Source organism: Musca autumnalis, unplaced genomic scaffold (assembly GCF_047663935.1).
Source record: "Musca autumnalis isolate F117 unplaced genomic scaffold, ASM4766393v1 scaffold_4, whole genome shotgun sequence".
In the NCBI taxonomy this organism is placed as follows: Eukaryota; Metazoa; Arthropoda; class Insecta; order Diptera; family Muscidae; genus Musca; species Musca autumnalis.
The window spans coordinates 26,549,540-26,571,551 of NW_027411977.1; the positions used below are offsets into that span (position 1 = coordinate 26,549,540).

Here is a 22,012-nt window from a genome sequence, read left to right on the forward strand (position 1 = left end):
TGCAAAATTTGGTTTGAATTGGTTGATCCGTTCGAGAGTTATCGTGCGCACCACCTAGACAGATGGACAGACAGACGGACGGACATGGCTAAAACGACTCCAGGACTGAATACCATGAATCAATCTCAAAAATACGAACGAATCTTTTGTATATAATTGGCTCTATCTTTCCAAAGTCCTTCAACTATAATATTATGTGAAGTAATCGTTCAACTAACTTCAATAAAGCCCCAAAAATCCGATTCTTGTTGTTTTAATATTTAAAACAACTAATCTATTAGTGGAGAAAGTTTGGCATTGTTCGCCAAGGGGTAAGGCAGGGAAGACTTATTATTCTAACACAATAGACCTTTTACACCTCTAGCTTATGCCTAACTCTTAGAATCAATGCCAAGACTTTTTTAAACATAGGTGGTTCACTTCCAATCTGAGTCACTGTATTTACAAATTAAAAATATAGTAACTTATATCTTACCCAATTTTTTTCCAACCGACTTGAAATGTTTACTCTTTACTATACCCCAATCTGTTTCCACAAACATTTTTAGAATTGGTTTTTTAGCCACAACAATGAACTGGAAAGGGTTTTCACCGATTGAACCATAAATGCGGCCTTTAGAGAATTTTCGTGAAAATGCAAATTACATACTATAGAATCGTTCGGGTGGTACGGGTTAATGTTAACCGATCGCCATAAAATTGCATATATAAGGTTTTTGGATCAAATGGAAAACATTTACGGGGGTAGGAATTTTAAACAATTTGTTTTCGCCCTAATATGCCCATAGAGGCAGCGTTACAAATGAAGCGATAAACATAGTATCGCGATTTGTATGGAAGGAAAAAACCTTAATGGGCCCTTCGCGTTTCTTATTCCTGGGATTAAACTGAGCAAAAAAGTCCACTAGACCATAGGTCTACGTTGAAAATCGAGCCTCCCGATTTTGAATTTAAATTTTTATTCACATTTTGGCATATAACAGCCAAACCATTGAGATTTTCGATCCCATACAAGGACAAAAAAATTTTAGCCTTCACGCAGTTTTGGCCTTAAGAAGGTGCAAAGTTTTCGAAAAATTTCGATAAATGGCACTGTGCTACAAAAGTTGACCAGAAAAATATTCAAGCGTTCTGATGCAAATATATATCGTTTTGGGATCCATGGACAACGACAATGTCTTTAGTTCGTTTGGGTTACTTCGTTTTATTTTTTTTTAAAGTTAAAAGTTGCGGAAAATCTGAGTTTCTTACATTTTTAAATTCAAATTTTACATTTTCAAAAATAATAACTAGTTCGAAAGATATTATTCGTCCCTATAAAACGAAGAAGGATCAATAGAAAAAGGTTGTGAAAAAAGAATATATGTCCGTTTAAATTTGAAAGGTTTTCGAATCGCCCCGGCCTAATATTCATACATTTTTTAAACATTTTTATTTTAAGTAATATTTTCAGTTTTGATCAGACATATGTTTAATTTCTTTACCTTTTATGCTCGTTTTCAGCTAATGGTTCATTCACTCAAAGCCATCCAAACAACAAAAACACAAAGAAAGAACAACTATTAGTTTAAATAAATAGTAATTAACACCAAAAATCTGGTTTAGTCTAGTGATGGAGATGAAGTGTCAACCAGTGGAGTTAAGACAAGTTTAGAAACCAAAAAACAAAAAGAAAAATTATCAATCTGATGACTTAAGAAACACATATACAGAACCAGTAAGGAAAGATACTAAGTCGAGGCAACAAACACTATATATCTGTGAATTTTGATCATATAGGCCCTAAATTTAATCAAAATTCACAAAATTCACAAAATTCGGTAGAAAATACATATGTATATATATGGAAGCTATATCCAAGTCTTAATTGACTTCAATATAATTTGGCACATTTATTTCTAGACCAAATTCTGATACAAGTTCCAAATTTCAACAAAATTGGACAGACATAGGGTGTTTTGTGTATTAAAGACCACATATCGTCCGAAAATATTTATGAGAGCTATATTCAAATCTGAACCGATTTCGATACTTTTTGGCAAACATTTTTCCACTCATTTCATCAAAATTGGACATATATGTATGCACCAAATATTTAAAATTGGACAAAAATATATATAGGAGCTATACCAAATCTGAACCGATTTCGATATAATTTGCTAAATCTAATTCGGTTACACGTTTAAAATTTCATTAAATTTCGATATAGACCTTCGCCACGGTCTTGTTCAAAATGTTATCATATCGACACCGTTAAAGTTTTTTCAAATATTATTTTTGGTCAAAATATAAGCATATCTTGACTATAAGTTTTGATATATAAATGGTTATAATCTTGTTTTTAAAATATTATTTTTGAGAATTTACGAAATGTCCAAAAAGTGGCGAAGCCTCCCACCCATGGGGCAGCTTCGCCATCGATATGGATCATTCTCCAACGGACTCTAAAACTGTAATTTACCATATTTGTTCCTTAAATATCAACATTATGCGAATGAGAAACATGTTTTCTATTGAATAATCAAAAATGATTCCAAAATTCACAAACAAAACCAGATTCTAGTAATTAATTGAAGTAGGTACCCTGAATTCAGGTACAAAAATCATAATACTTCTAAAATAAAATATGTTTAGGATAATATTTGATTTTAACTTCATATTATAGGGTGGTATATTTATGGCATAAAGAATTTAAGTTAAACATGACAAATTTCTAACATTAACCCGCCACAACCCTATCATGGCGTAGGCGTCCCACGCCTTACATATTTCATAATATTAATGTATTGGCATTTGTAATTGCTTTTATCATGTCAATTGTTGGGATTTATATTCTTCAGTAGTTGTCTTCTAACGGTATAAAATATGTTTTATACCCTCAGCCTTTAGGCTAGAAAGGGTATACATATACACTTTCATACGGGCAAAATGTGCCTCATCGGTGGTTTTAGACCCCAAGTATGTTTGGACGAAATGTGTTTCAGACAGTTTGGAGTCGATTGAGCACCGTTGAGGTGGTTAGAACGAAAGATAACTCTCGAACGGATCTGCCGATTGGGTCTAAAATTTGGCCTTAGTACTATTTTGTCCAAACATAGTTTAAGTTTGAAGATACTCCATATCGGTCCACTCCTTCAGGTACCTCCCCCACAAAAGTTCAAAAATGTTCGGAAAAATTGTTTGTGCGGTAACTCTTGAAGGGAGTGGCCGAATTGGTCTATACTTTACACATCCTAATATAGGGTGTTTTTAAGCTAGATAGAACTTTAAATTGTAAAAAGTAACACAAAAAATTAAATTTTGATGAAACTTTTTTTTTATTTGTTTCAGTATACTCCGACAAATCATCATGAATAGACTCACGCTTGAACAACGCTAAGAAATTATACAAATTTACTTTGAAAATCAGTTGTCGATTCACGCAACTTATAGACGACTTCGTCATTTGTATGGCGTACATAATCGTCCATCTGAACAAGCGCATTTTTGCCTAACGGGTTTGTTAATAAGCAAAATTGCCGCATATAGTGAGACCAATCCACAAGAGACCCTACAGACTCCATTACATCCAGAAAAATGCACCGTATGGTGCGGTTTTCACGCTGGTGGCATCATCGGACCTTATTTCCTCAAAAATGAGGCCGGAGCTCGCGTTACGGTCAATGGAGATCGTTACCGCACCATGATCAATGATTTTTTGTTTGAAAATATGGATGACATTGATCCGGAGGAGATGTGGTTTCAACAGGATGGCGCTACGTGTCATACGGCGAACGCAACCATCGACTTATTGAAATCAAAATTTGGCGATAAGTTGATTTTCAGAAGTGGACCTGTCAATTGGCCTCCAAGGTCGTGCGATTTGACACCTCTCGATTATTTCCTGTGAAGCTACGTGAAGTCACTGGTTTATGCTGATAAACCAGCAACAATTGATGCCTTGGAGGCCAGCATTGTTCGTGTTATTCGTGACATACGGCCAGCTGTGCTCGAAAAAGTGGCCAAAAATTGGACGTCCAGAATGCACTTCGTCAAGAACAGCCGCGGTGCCCATATGCCCGAAATCATATTCAAATGTTAATGTCACGTATTGATGTTTCGAATAAAAAAAATTTTGATTACAATTTAATTTTTTGTGTTATTTTTTACAATTTCAAGTTCTATCGGGCTTAAAAAACACCCTGTATATCTACCAGATATAGATCAGGTTCAAATATGGACTATATTTGTCCACTCCATCCGGTACCTCCCACACAAAATTTCGGATAAGTTCACTTTAAGACCTGATATCGAATCACTTTGATTTTTTTTGAAGCAACTTGCATTCGCTGCCTCAATTACGATGGTATTTTTTTTTTTTTTTTTTTTTTTGGGGCAAGTCCATACTAATTGAACAAACAGCCCGAAGAGTGTAAAAACCCCCTACGGCACCATATGTTGTGGCTGGAGATCCACTTCCATAACGGTCAATGTTGATCCATTCCTTTTAATATCTCCTCCGCAAAACTTTTGATCTTTAATCCTAATCAACATTTTTGTCGGTTCAAGCGCCCAAAATTTTTAAAACCCCCTAAATATATACGTATTATGGGAAAAATTGTTTTAATATACACAGGCTGTGGGTATATCTCTGTCGGCAAAGCCGACTGATACTTTTTTACTTGTTGATTCACAAAAGGTTAAGAAGATATCACAAAACATACCTACACCATAATCATTTTTCCAAATACCGCCCCAATGCCGAAGGCGCCCCATGTTGGTGCACCAAATACCTAAAATAGGGGAAAATATATATGGGAGCTACATATCTCCAAATTTGAACCGATTTTTACCAAAATGAATAGGGTTTGTCTATTGGCTAGAAAAATTATCTTCCCAAATTTTTATTTAAATCAGACAATAAATACGACCTGTAGCTTGATTACAAAACAAGTAAAAAAGTATCAGTCGGGTTTGCCGACATAGATATAACCTCAGCCTATGTGAATTGGAACTTTCATCTACGGACAGATCGAATATATGTAGGGTCCTTTCAGAATTTTGTGGCACTTTTTGGACATTTGTACTTGCCGACAAAAATGCGGTTAGGATTAAAGTTCAAAAGTTTTGAGCAGGAGGGAATGGACCGACATAGTGCATTACGGAAGTGAATCTTACTTTGAGAGTCATATCTTTTCGATTGATATCGCGCCCCCCTAGTCATTTCAGTGGGTTATCGTACACCTGTTGGACAAGTATGTCAAGAAACATGGACTTGTCCACGAAAAACATAATATGGCTGTAAGTAGGACCAAAAAGAACGTCATCGGTATAAATTTCCAAAGGATCTCCGAACAGACCCTAAACTGCACTTGATCACAAATGTTGAACTTTTGTGGGGTAGGTATCCTTGGGAGAGGACCGATATGGGCCATTTTAGAAGTTAAACTAAGTTTGGACAAAATATGACGATGGCCAAATTTTGGACCAAACCAGTTTATCAGTTTGGGAGTTATTTTGCTCTCCAGCTTGCCATAGGAGTTTTTACAACATTTGGGCAAGAAGTATGGACTTGCCAGTGAAAATACTTTTATGAAGGAATGGACAAATATAGTCCATATTCAAACCTGATCTATATCTGGTAGGTATATTAGGATGCGTAAAGTATGGACCAAATCGGTCCTTCACTTCAAGAGTTGTCGTTCGCACAGTTTTTCCGAATATTTTTGAACTTTTATGTGGAAGGTACCTGAAGGTGTGGACCGATATGGGTTATCTTCGAACTTAAACTAAGTTTGGACAAAATATTATGCAAGCCAAATTTTGGATCGAATCGGCAGATCCGTTCGAGAGTTATCGTGACACACGGTGTCATAGGGGTCTTTTGAACGTTTCAGGCTATTTTCTCAGGAACTATGGACTTACCCCTGATTAAATTTGTACCGCCGTATTGGGGGCCGTGAATACATGTCATTACAACAAAAATCCAAGCGATTCGAGAGCAGGTCCTAATCTGAACTTTTCCGAAAATTTGTGTGGAAGGTACCAGAAGGCATGGACCGATTGAGTCCATATTGGATCCTCTTCTAAGTTTGGTAGAAATTTCACCATGTGCAAAGTATGGATCAAATCGATTACTCCCTTCAAAAGTTACCGTGAACACAAATTTTCCGAACATTTTCGAACTTTTGTGGGGGAGGTACCGGAAGGAGTTGACCGATATAACCCATCTTCGAACTTAAACTAAGTTTGGACAAAATATTGCGAAAGCCAAATTTTGGACAAAATCGGTTCATCCGTTCGACAGTCGGACAGACAGACGGACGGACATTGCTTAATCGACTCCAGATTGTGTGAAATACATTTCGTCCAAACATACTTTCGTCCATTATTTCGATGAGGAACATTTTGCCCGTATGAAAGTGTATATGGTAAATTTCAAATTCCCTTTACAATTACATAGAAAAAAAAATTAAAAACTTTTTTGGCGAGCACATCCGCCATTTTTGGAACATGGGTTAGGAAAAAAATCGTGGTTTCAAATCTGTTCGCGTTCACAAAATTGGATGCTGCACTCAAAAGTTATATGCGGTTTTACTTTCTTTTTAAAGAAAAAATATTTAAAAATTCCTATTGTGTTGTAATAAGAACATGGATATATGAATCGTTAGCAGCATTTGATATCTATCCGTAGATGCTAAAATAGTTGCTAAATTTATTTTATTTTCGCGGAAAATCAAAAAATATTGAAGAAATTGAAGAAAAAAATAATTTAAAAATACGTACAGAATCTAGACAACGCGTAGAAAAATGTGAAATTATAAAGATCGCGTTTATAACTTACATATTAGAGCAACAACAAAGAACGGAAACTTATTGTTGGAAATTATTTCAAAAATATATTTTTGTTTAAATGCGAAAAAATTGAAAAATAAATGTTGGGAGTTATTCTATTATTTCGCTAAATTTCGATTCAAATCCTGAAGTATTTTGCTTAAACTTCTACAAGAAAAGTAATTAGTCATCGTGAAAGTATATTTGCTTTCTGTGATAAGCAATAGAAATAAGAAGTAGAGAGTAATATTGAAATTACAATCAAAGAAAAAACATAGAAGTTAAAAACCGTATAATTCGCGAATTGGTTTAAATCGGTTGAGGTGCATGTACTTTTCGGATACAGGGAGTCCATGTCTATCAATATGCAAGGATTTTCCCATGTTTCATTCAGCGGCCAAAGTGTGCCATCAGTTGCATCTTACTATTCAAAAAACCTTCAAGTGGACAAAAATTAGCGATGTGCATATGATTATAAGGTGCATCCGATTTCAATGGCCCCCTATTAAAAATACGTCAATATAAATTATTTTAGACAGATTCGTCAAGAACTGCGGATGTGCCACCGCATCCTATTGTGGGATAAATAGGGATATTACTCCTGAATCTTTGCAATTTGTGACACACCTTTTTGGCAAATATTATAATCGCGTATAAAGGATTACATTTATGCAAAAATAATCAAGAAAATCGCGGTTCAATTCGCGGAATTGTCAAAATATATTTTTGCAGATTTTCCTACTTTCAAGGTATCTATATCCGGCGTTTTAGGGGATGGATTCGACCGCGGAAGAGCTCATTAGATCCGGCACGTAAAAAAACTAAAATCACGCGGGGTTCAGGGGTACCTGTATGACAGTTGTAAATTTTAAAGCCAAAAAATAGGTTTTTTTCAGAAAATTTACGCACCAAATTTTCGCCTTTGTACTCCTTTTACTAGGAAGCTGTACGGAGCACACTCATGAGATATACATGGGACGACGTGGAATCGCGAGTTCTACAATCCTGGAAACTAGTTTGGATTATTATCTAGTTGCACCATCTAATTATGAGAAAAAATCGAAAAACATTGAAATCAAAACTTCAAAATGTCAGCATCGATTTTAGGGGGATGCAGTGTATATATCCAAAAGTCGTGCACTAGAACCATGTTGCCCAAGGGGTATTGTTTAGTTCTTTCTTTGAGCACAGGTTCGAATTTTGAGTGGTTTGGCCAGAAATCAAGAAAGAACACAAAAAAACTTGTAAACTTCAACACATTTTTCCCATTTTTTATATTACCACTAACGCAGCTTCCACGAAAATTATTTGTTATGGTCCATATTATGAGATCGTGGCTAAAACACTTCAATTAATATAAATATATTCATATTTTATAAAATATATTAACAGTTCGCGACTTATTAAATGGTGAACCTCAACTTCAACGATTGAAAAACTTTTTTGAATATTACCATATACCCTCGTTAGCATAAATACTGAGGGTATAAATACCTTGACAGACGGACAGACATACATACATTAATCGACTCAGAAAGTGATTCACTAAAAGAAACTATGGGTCTAAGCCCCAGTTTTTGTAACTTATTTTTGTTCGTTCGTCTATATTCGTAATAATTTAGGCATTCATAGCTCAGCCCCCAGATGACATACACATCTAATTTTTCCTATACCCGTTCCATATATCGTTAAGGATTCCTCATTTAAAAATCAGCGCTTTACATTTGCGCTAAAGCGAGTAAATCGATCTACAAAATTTGACAATTCGTGTGAGAAGAATAAAATTTTTTACAAAAACTGGGGGTAACTCGCTTTCTTTGTACATATGTTACATACAAATGCACAAATACATAAATACCTCTTACCACTGTGTGGGGAAGAGTATAAATACATACATACATATGTATAAAGAATATATTAATTATTCATAGTCGAAGGATGATAATTTAATTAATTGATAAATCCACTTTTTACACTTTGAAGGAACCACAAACCAATACCCTTTTACTTAGGTGGACCGCTATATAAAACATTTGCCCTCAATTCGAACAGTTTTATGGATATCGATTTAAAGAAGTAAATAAATAATCAATTGACTTGCTGGCAGCTAATACACCCAGTATATGACCATTGAAAACAATAATAGAGGATGGGAAATTAATTTGAAAATAAATTTTTGGAATTATTCATCGTTAAATTGATGGCGTTTGTGGGGTAGGAATCATAACAAGTGGGACTTATTATTCCACTGATAGATCCATCCTTAATATATTACAAGGAAGCCCTTTGGGCAGGGTTATAATGGGAAGGTAAATGCCAAATTAGTTTTATACAATCTGTAGCCATGTATGTTCATTAGGCCGGGGCGTTTTGTATAGAAGGAAAAATCCTTAATGGGCCCTTCGTGTTTCTTATTCCTGGGATTGAACTGAGCAAAAAAGTCTACTAGACCATAGGTCTATCGTGAAAATCGAGCCTCCCGATTTTGACTTTATGTTTTTTATCCACGTTTTTTGACATTTTGACATATAACAGCCAAACAATTGAGATTTTCGATAATTAATTGAAAATCTCAATGAATGAACATGAATAAGAAACGCAAAGGGCCCATTAAGGTTTTCAAATCGCCCGGCCTAATGTTCATCTCTCTGGTTGTTTGGTTAAAACGATAAATCGCGAAGGTAGCAACCGACGTGGTCGAAAATTTGTAGGTCGTAATATTTCTTCTTAGGTTCACTTCTTTAAGAAATACCACACTATATCACGTAACAATTGAGCAAGCATTATTGCCATAATAATATAAGCTAAAAAGTCCCTAAGAATGCCCCTCACAAACATATCAATTATTTTAACCAAATTATTCCTATAAATAAAAAAAGCTTAAAAAATTGTCTTTAAACTATTTTTATTATTAACAAACTTAACAACATTCACAACTTAAGCTTCTGGGGCAACGGGCAAATGGGCACCTTGGGGTTGGAAACCGTTTTCATCAGCAACATATTCAACGGTGTAGGTTTGACCATCATCAGCAACGAAGGAGAAAGAACCACGGACACGAAGGGCTTCTTGTTCAGTACCAACATTGTTCAATTGACCTTGAGCTTCAGCTTTGGTGTTATCGCTGGTTTCGAAACTGAAGAAAGAATAAAAAACAAAACATATTAGTAATCATCTTCAAATATTGCTGAGGATGAGGAGATTTTGAAGCACTTACGCATATTGGAAGGATTCAGGACCAACTTCAGATTCGCTTCTGACAACTTCAACATCAGCGGGAGCGGCCAAAGCCAAGGCGAAGAGGGCAGCGAAAACAATGATGAATTTCATGTTGTTTCTTTAAGAAGTTTTCCGTGACTTACTGGAGAAGTTGCTACAGGAGAATGATACCGTTGCTTGATGATACTTTAAAATTTATACCAATTTCATGATTTGTGTGTATGATATTAAATATGGGCATAGGCCAGTTTTGGTAATACAATTTTGTAAGACTGCTCTGTTCGAAAGGTTAACAAAACCGTTCAACAAGTTTTGAAACATAATATAGAACAACAAGAAAATGTTTAAATGAGAACTGGCTTAACTCAAGTAAGAAGACTTATTTCACACACATACATACACAAATGAAGAGCATGGCAACTGTGCGGGAACATTGAAAATGTTTCTTAATACAAAAAGCTCAATAGGTGTTGTATTGTAGCGTTTGTGTTGTATTGTGCGATTATTTAAATGCAAAATTCTGATCTTGTTTTATTGTGGACGTCATTCTTATTATATTATATTTTATGTTTTATATGTTATGTTTTAGATTTTATATTCTATATTTTAAGTTTTATATTTTACATTTTAGAATTTATATTTTATATTTTTTTTATATTTTATATTTTAATTTTTTATTATATTTTTTTACATGTATATTTTATATTTAATACTTTTATATTCTATATTTTATGTTTCTATTTTGTATTTTATATTTTATACGTTATGTTTTATATTATAGATTTCAGATGTTATATTTTATATTCTATATTTAGACTTTATATTTTAGATTTTATACTTTATATTTTATAATCTATATTTTATATCTTATATTTTATGTTTTTTATTTTATATTTTATAGTTTATATTTCATATTTTGTATTTTATTTATTATATTTGATGTTCTATATTTTATATTTATGTTTTTTTTATTCTTTTTATTCTTTTTTTATATTTAATGTTTTATATTTATATTTTATTTTTTATATTTAAATTTTAATTTTTAATTGTTCCACAAACATTTTATATTTAATATTTTATGTTCTATATTTTATGTTTTATATTTTACTAGCCGACCCGGTCCGCGTTGCTGGCCCTAGAAGCAGTCTTATGTTACCTTAAAGCTGGGTACACATTGTCAGTTTTGAATGACAGCTTTGTTGTTGCTTGCTAATGTGGCTGTTCATTTTTGTCATTCATCATGCAAGCACAAAATATTTTGTGGTTGCTGGACGGTTGGACTGTTATCGATAATTGCAAAAAATCGTCATTCAAAACTGACAATGTGTACTGTACTTAAGTCAGCGATTGTATTTTTATTGCATGTTTTATTAGTCGGGATCTGCAAGTGATTATAAATAAAAAATCTTTAGATTTGTTTGTTTCGATATGTAATTTTAACATACCGCCAAAAAGCTGATGACTTGAGGCATGCATTTATTTCATCTGCTGGAATAGTATAACTGGAAGTGTTTGTCTAAAATCTAAAGGTGAATTGCTTCTTAAATTATTATGTGCCATTGTAAATTCGTTCCAGGTGATAACTTATATTTAATATTGCATATGTGCCCTTCATTCACATGAGTGTTCAGTGGCAACTTAAGGGCCAACTGTGTCGTCCTTCCACCTTCTTATAATGTACATCTTATATACCTGATGAAGCTATAGCTATCGATATGTTGTCTTTTAATTTAAATACTTGCTTTCCAATAAAACCAAAGCTTCGGTATGCATAACATCTGGTATTTCCATTGATTTGTAACATATTTAAGAAAGTAGGAATGGTCGGGTCTTTTGGTTTGAAATTTAACAAAATTTATAGCATTTTTCCACCAAGGACCATCGGTTTAGAAGTTTTGAAGATATAACACATTTAAAAAAGTGGGCGTGGCCGGGTCTGAAAGCCACAAATAAGTCCCTCGGGTCGGAGACACAACCACCATTGTCTATCGAATTAATTTTCAAACCACGCTCCGCCGAAATTCCACAAAATATATAGTTTATTTTCACCATGCACCAGGGGACATAAATGCAGCCTATTTTCACCAGGATTATCCCAGTACATTCCCTGAAATTTTTAGGAAAATCGGCTCAAAAGTTTCAGAGATAGAAATTGGGCGTGGTCGGTTCTTAAGGTCCCAAAATGAGTACCTAGGGTCGGAGAATCGAAGGGTGGAAGTTCGGAGCAGGATGGTTCGTTGCAGAGTGGTTCGAAGTTCGGAGCGGGGTGGATGGGAGGGTGTGGTTCGGAGGGTGGAAGTCCCCAGCAGGATGGTTCGGAACGGGGTAGTTCAGAGGGTGGTGGTTTGGAAGAATTAATTCAATCACTCGTTTCATTTTTGCTAAAATACCGGTTTTATTAGATCAGACATAGTGGAGGTACCAAAACCCTCCGAAATTCAACACAATGTATAGCCTATTTTAACCACGGGTTCTCCATGTACATTCCCTGAAATTTTCAAGAAAATCGGTTCAGCCGTTTTTGTGTCTATACGGAACATACACACATCTTTTATATATTAGGTATCATTTTTAAAGACATAGGGTATAGGGGAAGTACCCCGCCCTTCCGAAATTCAACAAAATTTGTAGCATATTTTAACCGGGGGCCATCCCTTTGCATTCCCTGGCAAATCGGTTCAGTAGTTTTTGCAGAAATGAGAAAAATTGAAAATTGAAAAAGATGGGCGTAAAAGTGGGTGTGGTCAAAATTTTTTTTTTGCATAAAAACCCAAGTCGTGTTATGGCGCACATTTTACAGAAAGAATTATCGAAATCGGTCCAGCCGTTCTCAACTGATGCCATTACCAACAAACAACATTTGATTTTTATTATATAGATTTTATATTTAATATTTTATGTTCTATATTTTATGTTTTATATTTTATATATTATATTTTACATTTTATATTTTTTTATTTATTTTTTTATACTTTATAATATCTTATATTTTTTATTTTAGATTTTATAGTTTATATTTCATGTATGATCAGGAGTGTCGTGCTGCCACCGAAGAGAAAAATGCGGCTTATAGGGCTACTTTACAATCCGTAGCAACGCGTAGCGCACGAGTGAGATACAGGGAGAAAAGGAGAGAGGAGAAACGTCTTTTCCGCAGAAAAAAGAGTGAGAGATGGAAAAGCGGGAATGTGAAAAAATCGAGATGTACAGGAGCCAGAATGAAGTCCGAAAATTCTACCAAAGAGTCAAGCATCAAACTGATGGCTTTGGTACAGGCACATCCTCCTGTAGAGACCAGCAAGGTAATTTGGTAACAGATACAGATAGTGTACTCAGGATATGGAAAGAACATTTTTCAAAACTGTTCCAATAGCAGCGAAGACGACGAAGATACCACAGTCCCAATCCCAGAAGATGGTATTGAATGTATACCGCCCAGCCAAGATGAGGTAAAGACAGCAATAAATCGGCTGAAGAATAATAAGGCAGCAGGAGCCGATGGCTTACCAGCCGTTGGCTTACCAGCCGTTGGCTTACCAGCTGTTCAAAACCGGAGGCGACACGCTGATAAGGTGTATTCATCAGCTAGTTAGCACCATCTGGCAGGAAGAACGATTGGAACCGGAGTATCCTGTGCCCAGTCCACAAGAAGGGAGATAAGACTATATGCTCTAACTATAGGGGCATAAGTCTACTCCCTATTGCCTACAAGATCGTGTCAGGGATATTGTTCGAACGACTAAAGCCTATTGTCAACGAGATAATTGGACCATACCAATGCGGCTTTAGACCTGGCAAGTCCACCATTGACCAGATATTTACCCTGCGGCAAATCCTGGAGAAGACCCAAGAGATGCAGATCGACACCTACCACCTTTTTGTCGATTATAAAGCAGCCTTCGACAGCCCGCTGCGTTCAATGGTATTCCAAGCCATGTCTGAATTTGGTATCCCCGCAAAGCTCATCCGTCTTTGCAAAATGACTTTAACCGACACGAGGTCCTCAGTTAAAATAGGAAAGAACCTCTCCGAAGAGTTTGGTACCAAAAGAGGTTTCAGACAAGGAGACAGCCTTTCGTGTGATCTCTTTAACATCCTGCTGGAAAAGGTTATACGAGAGGCAAACGTCAAAAGAAGTGGCACAATCTACACCAATAGTCACATGTTACTTGCTTATGCTGATGATATAGACATCATAGGCCGATCAGTAAAAGAAGTAACTGATACCTTTATGAAGGTCGAAGGAGAATCTGCTAAAGTGGGTCTGGCGGTAAACGGTGAGAAGACCAAGTTGATGGTGTCGACGCGCAATGCGTCCATTGAGCTCGGAACGACTGTGGAAGTTGGTTCCTATAATATTAAGGTAGTAAAAGACTTCGTCTTCCTCGGCACCTCCGTAAACACAACAAACGACATCAGTTGTGAAATAAAAAGAAAAATTATATTGACCAACAGATGCTACTTTGGTTTAAGTAAGCAGTTTAAAAACAAAACCACATCTCGTCAAACAAAAATAACGCTCTACAAAACACTGATACTACCCGTGCTGATGTATGGCTCCGAAGCCTGGGTACTTGCGCACGCAGACATGGCAGTGCTTGGTGTGTTTGAGAGAAAAATTCTTCGAAAGATCTACGGACCAATCTGCGTTGACGGTGAATATCGACGTCGCATGAACCACGAGCTGTATCTGCTATACAACGACATCAATATTGTTAAACGTATCGAGATGCAGCGATTGCGTTGGCTAGGCCATAAGAATGAGCGATTATGACCCCGCTAAAAAGGTGTATAAACACGGACCGCTTGGCGGAGCACGCAGAATTGGCAGGCCAAGGAATAGATGGCGCAAAAAAGTGGATGATGAGATGAAAAGGCGCGGTATTCCAGAAAGCGAAGCAACAAATAGAGAGAATTGGAGATCTTTTCTTAGTTCGGCCTATAGAACAAATGTTCTGTAATGGGCCAGCTAAGTAAGTAAGTAAGTTTATATTTCATTGTTTATATTTTATATTTGATTTTTGATATTTTATATTCTGTGTTCTATATATGTATATATATATATATATACACATATGGCCAAAATAATAAGTACAAACATAAGTACGCATATTTTTCGTTCAATTCAGCAAATGTATTCATTGTAAAACAAAATTCAGTCTAAATTTAAGTTTTGCAACATAAATGACACTTAAAATATACATTTTGCGTAGATCTTCAAGATAAACAAACTTCTAAATGCGATATTAAGAAAAAAGTCATAAACATTGATGGACAAAATAATAAGTACATTTTGGAAATCATTAATTAATATTAGTATATTCAATTGTTTTAGGATATATTATAATCTAGGATGTTTATATTATTAATATTTGTCGCTTCCACCTTTATTTTGATCTACTTTTTGTATTCTTTTTGGCATATTGCTTAGAAGTTTGCTGTAATTTTCAAAAGTTATTTAATACCACATTTTTTTAATAAAATTCAAAATTTGATGTTAATTTTGGAACGATTGTGTACCAATGCGCTATTTTAGGTGTCCGCAAAGGTTTACTATTGCATTCATGTCTGATTACTGCAGAGGCAAGTCAAGTAACTTTATTATATTGTCCTGGAACGCATCCTTGACATATAGGGATGCATGTTTTGGACCTTAGTTCTGTTGAAAAATCCATATAAAAACAAATTTTCTTCTGTTTGTAGCAACAATTTGTTGACCAATATGTTTTTGTATTGGAAATGGGTCCCAGCATCTGTAATGTGATATATTGGATAAAGACCATACCAGGGAAAATAATCAGCCTCACACCATTAGGTGGCTACCTCCGTGTTTAATTGGATTTTTGTAACTATTGTATGAAATTCCTCTCCCTTGATATTGAATTTCATCTTGCCGTAATTGTTACCGAATACATTTATTTTGTTCATTTTTATTTCATTGCTCTATTGGAAATTTCGCCAATTTTGTCCAAGTACGTTTTTCCGGACCAACCCATATGATTGTTAGCTAAGGAAGACCTCGTCAACAAATTTTTTTCCCGAAACATTTGAACGCCTTTTGTTAATTATTCTGGTAATTTGGTAGCCCCTAGTATTCTCCGAGCTATTCGGGTGAATATAACATTACCTATGCCAACAGTAATTACCCAAGATGGGTTTAATAGGTCTCTAAAGCGAGAGCAACAGTGGGTCTATCGATTGTTTATAGCTGCCTTTTTAGGCTTACACCGTATTTCTTCCGTTTCGATTTGGTTTCAATGTGTTTTAGAAAAAAAGCCAGGGATTTGGCAATTATCGAAACTTTTTTCCCCTCATTTCTTAATTTTGACGTCAATCTTCTCTCCCGTGTAATAGTGCTCATTTCGTCCGATTCATCAATTTATTTTTATTTTATTTTTGTCTAATATTATTAGCACAGTTAAATTACTAACCAAACTTTATTAAAATTTACTCGTTTATAGTTAAATAATAAAAAATCCAAAATGTACTTATTTTTTTGGCCAACCAAATTTTGGACTTTTAGACAAAAATGACACAGAAACAAAATGTTACCAATTTTTTTTTCGTTTTTATGCTTGTTACATCATTGCTTACAAATAGAAGTTCCGAAATGTAAAGCAGTTCACATCTTTTTTGAGAAAAAAAAACGGATTGTGGAGCACAAAATCAAACATAAACTATGATGTACTTATTATTTTGGCCATATGTGTATATATATATATATATATATATATTATTTTTTATATTCTATATTTTATATTCTGTATTTTATGCTTATATTTTGTATTTTATATTTATGTTTTATATTTTAGATTTCAGATTTTATATTTTATATTCTAATTTTTTTTTGACTTTATATTTTAAATTTTATACTTTTTATTCTATCTTTTATATTTTATATATTATATTTTATATTTTTTTATATTTTGTAGTTTATATTTCATATTTTATATATTATGTTTGATATTCTATATTTTATATTTTTATTTTTCATTATATTTTATATTTAAATTTTTATATTTATATTTTATATTTTATTTATTATATTTAAATTTTATTTCTTATATTTTATATTCTATATTTTATGTTTTATATATTATATTTTACATTTTATATTTTATAATTTTTAATGTTATACTTTATAATTAATATTTTTTATTTTATATTTTGTATTTTATATTTTATACGTTATGTTTTATATTTTAGATTTCAGATTTTATATTTTATATTTTTAATTTTTAATTTTTAATTTTTAATTTTTAATTTTTAATTTTTAATTTTTAATTTTTAATTTTTAATTTTTAATTTTTAATTTTTAATTTTTAATTTTTAATTTTTAATTTTTAATTTTTAATTTTTAATTTTTAATTTTTAATTTTTAATTTTTAATTTTTAATTTTTAATTTTTAATTTTTAATTTTTAATTTTTAATTTTTAATTTTTAATTTTTAATTTTTAATTTTTAATTTTTAATTTTTAATTTTTAATTTTTAATTTTTAATTTTTAATTTTTAATTTTTAATTTTTAATTTTTAATTTTTAATTTTTAATTTTTAATTTTTAATTTTTAATTTTTAATTTTTAATTTTTAATTTTTAATTTTTAATTTTTAATTTTTAATTTTTAATTTTTAATTTTTAATTTTTAATTTTTAATTTTTAATTTTTAATTTTTAATTTTTAATTTTTAATTTTTAATTTTTAATTTTTAATTTTTAATTTTTAATTTTTAATTTTTAATTTTTAATTTTTAATTTTTAATTTTTAATTTTTAATTTTTAATTTTTAATTTTTAATTTTTAATTTTTAATTTTTAATTTTTAATTTTTAATTTTTAATTTTTAATTTTTAATTTTTAATTTTTAATTTTTAATTTTTAATTTTTAATTTTTAATTTTTAATTTTTAATTTTTAATTTTTAATTTTTAATTTTTAATTTTTAATTTTTAATTTTTAATTTTTAATTTTTAATTTTTAATTTTTAATTTTTAATTTTTAATTTTTAATTTTTAATTTTTAATTTTTAATTTTTAATTTTTAATTTTTAATTTTTAATTTTTAATTTTTAATTTTTAATTTTTAATTTTTAATTTTTAATTTTTAATTTTTAATTTTTAATTTTTAATTTTCAATTTTTAATTTTTAATTATTAATTTTTTTTAATAAATTTTAATTTTGAATTTTTAATTTTCAATTTTTAATTTTTAATGTTTAATTTTTAATTTTCAATTTTTAATTTTTAATTTTCAATTTTTAATTATTAATTTTTTTTTAATAATTTTTAATTTTGAATTTTTAATTTTCAATTTTTAATTTTATAATTTATGTTTGTTATTTTGTATTTTATTTTTATATTTTATATTTGTTATTTTATACCTTGTATTTTATTTTTATGTTTTATATTTCAGATTTTATATTTTACTAGCAAAATGCCCGCTACTTCGTATGCGGAAAGGAATAAACAGTATTTCATATGGAAATGGTGAGGTATGAAAAAAATAAGTACTATTCGTACCCTTTAGTCTGAATTTCCAAAAAAAAAAAAATCTGTATACCTCACCACAAAACATCAACAGCTGTCAATTCATTTAAGGTATTTCAATTAAGGGATAAAAACCTTCTTGTAAAAAAAATTGTCACATATCTCTAATTTAATTACTTAATTTTAGTAAGTTACTTCGCGTTCACATAAAACCAATGGTACAATATATAATACAACTTTTCAAATCCTGGACCTTATCTAAAATTTAACAGTTTTTGCACTCCTTGTTCACCTAATGCCTATGGCATTACATGTAGAAACATGTCATACGTTTTAAGTTCGAATTTTCATAACGATTTTAATGAAATCCCAAATCTCAAAGCACTGGATTAAGCCGTTCACTCAATATTAATACTAAACATTTTAGTAATATTTAGTACTTCTAGTACACTTAATTTTTATTACCCTTTGGAACTTTTAGTACACTAATATTATAATTCCAAATTACATAATTTCAGTTTTATTCTCACACGCAATACCAAAATGGTATCAACGCTATATACCAACCGGGATTCTCATTTCCAGCTCTATCTGTTTCCCCAGATACAATTTTCATATACATACGTACGAATTTCCAAAATCTCCTCCTAAGATTTCAAAATTCTATCTCATCCTCATTACACAATAACAAACTATACCAAATTCTGTGCCATTCAGTAATTTCCTTAAGTCCAAATTTCAGGATTCCAGCTCTTTCTCACAAATCTAAACTGTACCAAATTTGGTACCATTTAGTACTCATATGTACGAATTTACAAAACCTCCTCCTTATCTCCACTCTATCCACCAACTGCTATCCAAAGGTTCCAGCTCAACTCCTTTAGTACTTATTGTATTTCCAAAACCTCAACCATACACCTCTACCTTCTCGATATTAAAACCCACGTACGAAAAGGGACTCTAATACCAAATTTTAAAATTCCAGCGCTATCCGTACAGCAAATACCACATTTAGAACGATTTAGTAGTGTTCGTATATTTATGGTACATACATATTTCCCAAACCACCTCCATATACCAACGCTACACTCCAGCTCTATCCGTACATCCAATAACAAATTGACTACGATTTAGTACTTTTCGTATACTTATGGAACTTATTTCCACAACCACATCCCTACGCACCAACAGCGACTTTAATACCAAATTTTCGAATCCCAATTCTATTCCTTAACACAACATCAAAGTTAGCAACATTTAGTATGCTTACATAAGCACTAATTTCCGAAATTTCTTTCTTACCTCCATTCTACACACCAACACTAATACTAAAATTCAAAATTCCAGTTCCTTAGTTTAGCAAATACCAAACGGTTCCAAATTTAGTTCCACTTATAACTTTTCATACACATACGTACGAATTTCCGAAACTACCTCCATATATTAATCCCACATTTAATTTAATTCCAAATTTCAGGATTCCAGCTCTATGCGATCACACACATCCAAAATGTACCAAATTTAGTAAACATAAGTACGAATTTCCAAAACCTCCTCCATATCTCTATCCTACACCGCAAAAGTAATCTTTATTCCAAATTTCGGGATCCGAGCTCTATTCTTTCATCCAAATTGAAATTGTACCCCCATTTACTACCAATTATTACTTTTCGTACACAAAAGATAAGTTTCCAAAACTACATCCACATCTCTATCCTACACTACAAGTGTAATTTTAGGTCTTAATTTCATGATTCCAGCGCTATTCGTTCACCCAACTCCAAAATGTACCAAATTTAGTACCATGTACCATCTAGTTCAGAAATGTACGATTCCAAAACTTTTTTCATATTTCAATCCTTCGCTCCAATAGTAATCTTAATTCCCAATTTCAGGATTCTAGCTCTATCCGTTCACCCAAATCCAAATTTAGTACCATTTCCTACATCCCAATACGAATTTCAAAAACTTCCTCCATATTTCAATATGACACTCCAACAGTGATCTTAATTCCAAATTTTAGAACTCCAACTCTGTTCGTTCACCCAAAGCCAAATTGTACCACATTTAATCCCATTTAGTAGCTTTAATACCCATAGATACGATTTTCCTAAACCTCATTCTTATACTCCAACAGTAATCATTGTTCCAAATTTCGGGTTTCCTGTCCTATCAGTTCTCACAAATCCAAATTGTATCAAATTTAGTACCATTTAGTACTTTTCGTACAAATAAGTACGAATTGACTAAACTACCTCAATCCTATACTGCAACAGAAATCTTAATTCCAAATTTTATCATTGCATCACTATATCTGTAACCAAATCCAAATTGTACCAAATTTGGTACTTTTCGTACACATAAGTACGAATTTCCAAAACTACCTCATTCCCATACTACAACAGTAAACATAACTCCAAATTTCAGGATTCCAGCTCTATCCGTTCACCAAAATATAAATTGTACCAAATTTAGTACATTTAGTACTTTCCGTTCCCATAAGTATGAATTTCCAAAACTACCTCAATCCTACACTCCATCAGTAACCTTAATTCAAAATTTCAGGTTTCCATGTCTATCTAAATCCAAATTGTACCAAATTTGGTACCATTTAGTACTTTTCGTACACATAAGTATGAATTTCCAAAACTACCTCAATCCTACACTCCATAGGTAATCTTATTTCCAAATTTCAGGATTCCAACTCTATCCGTTCACCCAAATATAAATTGTACCAAATTTAGTACTTTCCGCTCCCATAAGTATGAATTTCCAGAACTACCTCAATCCTACACTCCATCAGTAACCTTAATTCGAAATTTCAGGATTCCAACTATATCCGTTCAACTAAATTTAAATTGTACCAAATTTAGTACCATTCAGTACTTTCCGTACCCATAAGTATAAATTTCCAAGACTAACTCAATCCTACACTCCAAAAGTAATTAAATTCCAAATTTCAGGATTCCAGCTCTATCCGTTCACCCAAATCCAAATTGTACCAAATTTAGTACTTTTCGTACACATAAGTACGAATTTCCAAAAATAACCCTCATATCTCAATCCTACTCTTCAACAGTAGTCTTAATTCCAAAATTCAAGTTTTCATCTTTATCCGTTCACCCAAATCCAAATTGTACTAAATTTAGTACACTTTAGTACTTTTCGCACACATGAGTACGAATTTCCTTTCATAAACACCACTTCCCAACCTTTATTTCTATACCAAATTTTAAGATTCTAGCTATAGCCGTTCAAAATATACAACTGGTACTAAATTTTATAACTTTTAGTACTTTTCGTACACTTATAGGTCGAAATTCCAAAAACCCTTTGGTACATCTTTCTAACTATCCACCAGTGACCCTCATTCCAAATTTCAGAATTCTAGCTCTTCCCGTTTGCCTTATACAAAGGGTACCATATTTAGTACCTTTTAGTACTTTTCGTACCCTTCCAGTTCGAATTTCCAAAAACCGAGCCTTATCTCATGCCTACA

At 32.3% G+C, this 22,012-nt stretch overlaps 1 protein-coding gene across 1 annotated transcript; it reads right to left on the minus strand.

Moving 5' to 3' along the window:
- Positions 1-9,750: 9,750 nt before the first annotated feature.
- On the minus strand, positions 9,751-10,148 carry LOC141401361 (larval cuticle protein 65Ag1-like). Its single transcript, XM_073981522.1, has 2 exons — positions 10,031-10,148; positions 9,751-9,949 (listed from the first exon to the last, which is right to left on the minus strand). Exons 1-2 carry the CDS (start codon positions 10,141-10,143, stop codon positions 9,751-9,753), a joined length of 312 nt encoding a protein of 103 aa, XP_073837623.1. The 5' UTR covers positions 10,144-10,148.
- Between the last annotated feature and the right edge of the window lie 11,864 nt (positions 10,149-22,012).

Bases quoted from the DNA above. Each gene is read 5' to 3' on its own strand.
- LOC141401361 (XM_073981522.1), bottom strand. From the start codon at position 10,143: ATGAAATTCATCATTGTTTTCGCTGCCCTCTTCGCCTTGGCTTTGGCC. The intron at 9,950-10,030 runs GTAAGTGCTTCA...TTCTTTCTTCAG, and splicing joins CCTGAATCCTTCCAATATGC to TTTCGAAACCAGCGATAACA.